This window comes from Corylus avellana, chromosome ca2, assembly GCF_901000735.1.
Source record: "Corylus avellana chromosome ca2, CavTom2PMs-1.0".
NCBI lineage: Eukaryota > Viridiplantae > Streptophyta > Magnoliopsida > Fagales > Betulaceae > Corylus > Corylus avellana.
In genome coordinates, this window is record NC_081542.1 from 46,080,827 (window position 1) to 46,086,121 (window position 5,295).

The 5,295-nt window shown below is 35.9% G+C and overlaps 2 protein-coding genes across 2 annotated transcripts in view; both read right to left on the minus strand.

Annotated features, from left to right (window-relative positions):
- Window positions 1–668: 668 nt before the first annotated feature.
- Window positions 669–3,487, minus strand: LOC132172670 ((3S,6E)-nerolidol synthase 1-like). Its single transcript, XM_059584214.1, has 7 exons — window positions 3,233–3,487; window positions 2,884–3,154; window positions 2,421–2,793; window positions 2,103–2,321; window positions 1,881–2,019; window positions 1,498–1,746; window positions 669–959 (listed from the first exon to the last, which is right to left on the minus strand). Exons 1-7 carry the CDS (start codon window positions 3,413–3,415, stop codon window positions 669–671), a joined length of 1,725 nt encoding a protein of 574 aa, XP_059440197.1. The 5' UTR covers window positions 3,416–3,487.
- A 1,049-nt stretch (window positions 3,488–4,536) lies between these two features.
- The window catches only part of LOC132170000 ((3S,6E)-nerolidol synthase 1-like), a 3,583-nt gene continuing 2,824 nt past the window's right edge, over window positions 4,537–5,295 (minus strand). The window contains exon 8 of the mRNA XM_059580928.1: window positions 4,537–4,641. Coding sequence (XP_059436911.1) covers window positions 4,537–4,641 — 105 coding nt within the window. The remainder of the gene's footprint in view (window positions 4,642–5,295) is intronic.

Sequence of the window (5,295 nt, forward strand, 5' to 3'; positions counted from 1 at the left end):
ACCTCCTATTTGAATTTTTAGGCTAATAGATCCTGTTTTTGTTAATGTTAGTGAGTTGAAAAAGAGAAAGAGAGAGGTGGAGAGAGTCGATCGTGGAGGGAAAAAAGACGAGAGAGGCTAATGTTGGATAGTGGAGAGAGTTGGGAGAAAGGGACGTGGAATGAGAATGAAAGACTTGTAAAGAGAAAAAAATTGCGCACGTTTGTTTTTTTTCTTTTTCTTTTTCATATGGAAACCACAGATTGGAAGCTGATGAATTTGAGTTGATGGTGGTTATGGCAAGGAAGCTTTGGCTCCGAAGAAACCCGAGGAATACCCAATGGGAGGGATTTAATTCATCCTTCTCAACCGGTCATACTTAACAGTTTAAATATAAATTATGGCCAAATTATAGATTTATATAAATGTAACCATTAAAAAAACATATCTAATACATACATAATCTTAACACAGTAAGAGCTTGGGAATTGAAGATAAAGGCTTTTTCAGAACATCAAGTTGAAGGAGTAATTTTACTTGATGGCTGGCAGCTCATTGGCTTAGTTTTTAATACATCCAATAAAGCTGTTTACAATATAGAAATTACGCAAAGGCTTGATATATATATATATATATATATATATATATATATATATATATATATATATATATATTTTTTTTTTTTTCCCTTAAAGTGAGACGCTTTCATAAAGCACGGATTTCAAATGCTCCTGGAAGCTTGGAAGGCAATGGTTGTCGTCATAATTATACAACAATGGAACCATTCTTGCAATATTAAGAGAAGCCTTAGTGAATGCTGCTGGAAATGGATTTGGAGAGAGGCACTCTTTGTTTAGCCGCTTCCATGCATCTGCAATCATACTCACAACCTTCTCTCGTGCCTCTTTGATGGAGCAACCTTGGTGTTCCTTCACGTAGTAGTCTATGTATGATCCATCGCGCCCTTCTTGACTCTCATCCTGCACTCACATCAACCATTTTGTGTAAAGAATTTTCAATTTCTCTTTGAAAATATTCTTAAACATATTTTGATTTCAGGAAATATTTCCTTGTGATTTCTGTAATAAATTTTTTTTTGGTCTAAAAATCTTGGCCGAGGGTCCCCAACAAATATTGTCGCAATGCCTCACAAGTCGACACAAGTTACCTGTGGCAGGTACAGATAGGACCGCAGCTTGCACCACAAAAATGTTGGCCAAATGACTAGAAATGACATGGACGTCACTTTAATGACCATTCCATTCATTTATATTCCTTGTACTTTATCTTTTTTCTTCTTTTTTTTTTTTTATTTATGTGGTATCGTGTTTTTAGTTCTTCATATGATTGAACGGTCGAAATTAAAAGTATAGCAACAGAGATTCATAAAATATCACCTGATATTTTACTGGCCAAACAAAAAACCCAAACCAATAAAGGAGACGATATATGGCAAATTTTAGTTCTATTTTGGTGAATTTTTAAAACAGAAGAATATCTTAATAATTGGCAGCTTACCATGGCACTTCCCAAGTCATCCCAAAGCCGAAGAATTGTGGCCGGCGAAGAAATAATGCCCGGTAGGTTATCCACAAGATCTTCAGTTTCCTTGGTTACACGTTGGCCCAAAAGAAAGAAAGTGTGAACAAGTACGACATGAACCCCTGAACTAATAACTGCATTTTCCAAATACTCTTCTGACTTGGGTGAGTGCCCAGAAGCAAACCATTTAGCCTCTACTAGAAAGGCATTGCACAAACTCGCCCACTGCAGTTGCAACAATCATGGAGATGTGCGTCATATTTATAATTTTCATGAAGATATATATATGCTTTATTTTTATTGACAATAAATATTTTTCTTTTCAGATGGTATGATTAATTATTGACATATATATATACCGTCTTTCTTAGAGCGTCTATTGGGTTCCATCCATGCTTTTGATGTATCTTGTTACTAATTTCATTGGTGATGTCGTAAAGAGCCTTGAAGCATATCTTCATGTACTCGGGTAGTTGCTCAAGAGCAGCAAAATCCCATCTGTGTGCAATTTATTAATCAGTAACATTGGTTGATAGGGCAAGAGAAGAGAAAATTAATTCCTGTGATATATAGATGCATACTTGTTGACAGCTTCTGTGAAGAGAGTGAGTTCCTCAATCGTTCCATAAACATCGAAAATGTCGTCTATTATGTAGATAAGAGAAATGGGTTTTGTGAGCTCAACCCTTTCGTCTGACATGTCTGGATCTGTAAGACACACCATTGAACAAATGTACCATTTGAGTGGTTGGTTCCTTGCAAACTTTAGCTCCTTAGACAAACCAAGATCTGCCCACCATCTATATATGATGAAAAAGATTTACGTTAATTAGAGGTGAATAATTATCTTGGCAATTATGCATGAGATCAAGTTGTGGATCAATATATATTAAACTTACTTGGAAATTTGAGCAATTTCCTTTTGGTGCATGGATTGGACCATATTGAAATCCATTTTTGCTAGTAGTTCTAAATCATTCGGCCATCCATTTATCTGCTGAAAATTACCAAAAAAGCTTTTGGCCATGAACCTTGCCAAGCTTTTGTGGTAAGGATGCCTCAAAGTATTCCCAACAACTCTGACTTGGCTCTCATCAAGATGTCTCACCCGTGCATTCAGCTGCTGCTCGCTAAACTTTCCAGCTTCATCAAGTATGTCTTCATCTTCTATATTTAGTTGTGAAGCTTCATATAAAGCCATCAATCCGTTAATATCTTCAGCCAGTTCTTTGTTGAACTTTCCCTCTTTGCCCTTAAAGTTGTTAAATATATCTATTCCAAACCATAATTAATGGCGTTAACATATAGATATAGAATAAGCTAGGTTTAAGGGGTAAAGAAAGGTTATTAATTAATACCGACCGGCAGGCACATAGTAGCCTTGTTGCCTCAACAGTCGAAAGCGTAGAGCAACCTTATGAAGCTCATGACCGCAGTCACCGCCATGAGCCACGTATTTTACATAATGCCCATGTAAAATTGCTCCAATCTCTTCTTGAAAGTAGTTGTCAATTCCCAGACGTTGGATAGCATCAATCATGTATAAACTTTCAAATGTATGATCTTCTCCTATTTTCCTTAGCACATGCCTGCATACTTCCATTTTTTGTTTATGTTGGACACCAACACTACCCTGCATATCGACCGACCGTGTCAGTTTTAGAAAATTGAATAATAAGGTGATAAAGACAAAATACGGCACAAAACATACCATATCATGTTTAATTCCATAGTTGTGTGGTTCTAAGGGAGGAGAAGCCGATGTGAGATCATGAGCAATGCTCCAATAGTGTTGAGCACTAGTCATGGAGCTCAGGCTGTAGGGGTTTGGATTGTCAGTATGTGAATTTGGGGCATTAGAGGGAGCAAAGAAGGATTCAGTCGTCGATGCCATGGAGGAGGAGAAATGAGTATATCTCAGAGCTAGTGATTGAGAGAGGGAGGGAGGGAGCCGAGAGATTTTTCTTTCGGAAAGTTTTATGGTACGTAATTAAGAAGATGGTCTTGATCCTATTTATAGTTTTTTTCACGTGCGCCCACTTATCAAAAGTTTCATACATATCATCACTATATACGTACGTCCGCTGTTACGGATCACGTGTAACACGTTGGGAGATAAAGCTGTATTTTTTGTGAACTCAGGTATGTAATTCAAATTATAGAAACTAAAGAGAAAATGTCACGTGTTTTTCAATTTTTTTTTTTTTTTTTGACGTGACACAGTAAAAGTTATTATTGATGTGAAACATGCCCGACCGAGCACAAATTCTGAGAACTTACTTCGTGCTTGTCTTTTTTCAGCACCTATGACCTACCGAGAGCCTGTCCTGATTACCACATGTAGACAACATTAAATGCGTTTGTCCCGGTAGACCGGTTTCAAAGCGTGCTCCCATTGCGAGTAGGAATGGGCAAAACCCGCTCGATCGGTATTGACCCAGCCGGACCTATGTTATCAACCGCAGCCGATTAACAGTTAATAATCACATATCTAAACCGTATTCGCATCTCCATGTACAGTTTTACGCAAAATCAAACCAGACCAAGCTCTTCTTCAAATTGTGATTGCTAATTCTAATTCGTCGGTTCTCTCTATTAGAAGATAAAATCTGATTAAGTCAAGTATATCCAAGCAAGGCAACAATCTTATAATTTACTCATCTATGTTTTATGAGATTGCATATTACTTTCCATCACAACTCATGATTTACGTCATAATATATGGGATGTGCTCCCTTCATATGCCTATATATTGTTCTTTCTTGTAATATTCAAATTACTAAATAAAGATGTAATCATTTGTATTATCTTCTTCTTCTATTTCTTCTTCTCTTTCCAAATTTTCTTCCTTTAGCATGTATTTTCACACTCTCCATGTTTTTCTCAAAATCTCGGGTTTTAAAGGTAGCCCCTTTCATTGTCGTTCTCAAATTCGCTGCAAAAGAGATTTTTGATGCTAAACCTGAATTTTTCTGTCTATGCATGAAATTCGATTCAATTTGGCTTGGCTCAAATTCACATTCCATTTCCAATACCGGCCCCTTGGGTCAAAATTCGAAAACCACCCAATTTCGGTCCAAAAGGGTTCAGTAACAAGTCGATGGTCACTGCGAGAATGAACTTTTAGCCATAAGATATTGTATTATAAATAATAGGAAAAAGTAGGCATACCCTCGTCAAAGTATCACTTTATTATTAATGTCCCTCATAAACTATTAATTTGGTCAATATTTCCCTAAACTACAAAATAAATAAATAAAAAGTAATGCCCACCCGAATGACAAAAATACCATTAGTAAAAGAAAAATCTAAAAAATTAAAAATTGTTAGAAAAAAAAAAAAAAAAAAAAAAAACACCCAAGGAGGTGGCTGAACCAATATCTCCAACACCTGGGGGGGGTCCCTCGAGCCTTTTTTGGGAGTTGGTTTTCGAACTATCACTTCTTTATTCTTTATTATTTTTACTTTTTTGTTCTTTTTTTTTTTCAAATTTATTGAAATATGTTTGTCTTATTAAATAAATTTATGGTCTTTTTTGTCTGTCCTTGGAAGGCATTGACATTTTTCTAGTAGTTTAAGTGTGACCTTGACACAATTGATTGTTTGAAGGGGACTTTGACAATGAGATGCTAGTTTGAAAAAGTTATGTATAATTTTCCCTAGATAATATCATAGATTTAGAAGAGTTTATGCTAGGTTATAAAAGGGCTCCTGAATTAGGGCCAATTTTGAAAGAAATTTCTTTTGAGATACAAACTTTGTAAAAATTAAAAG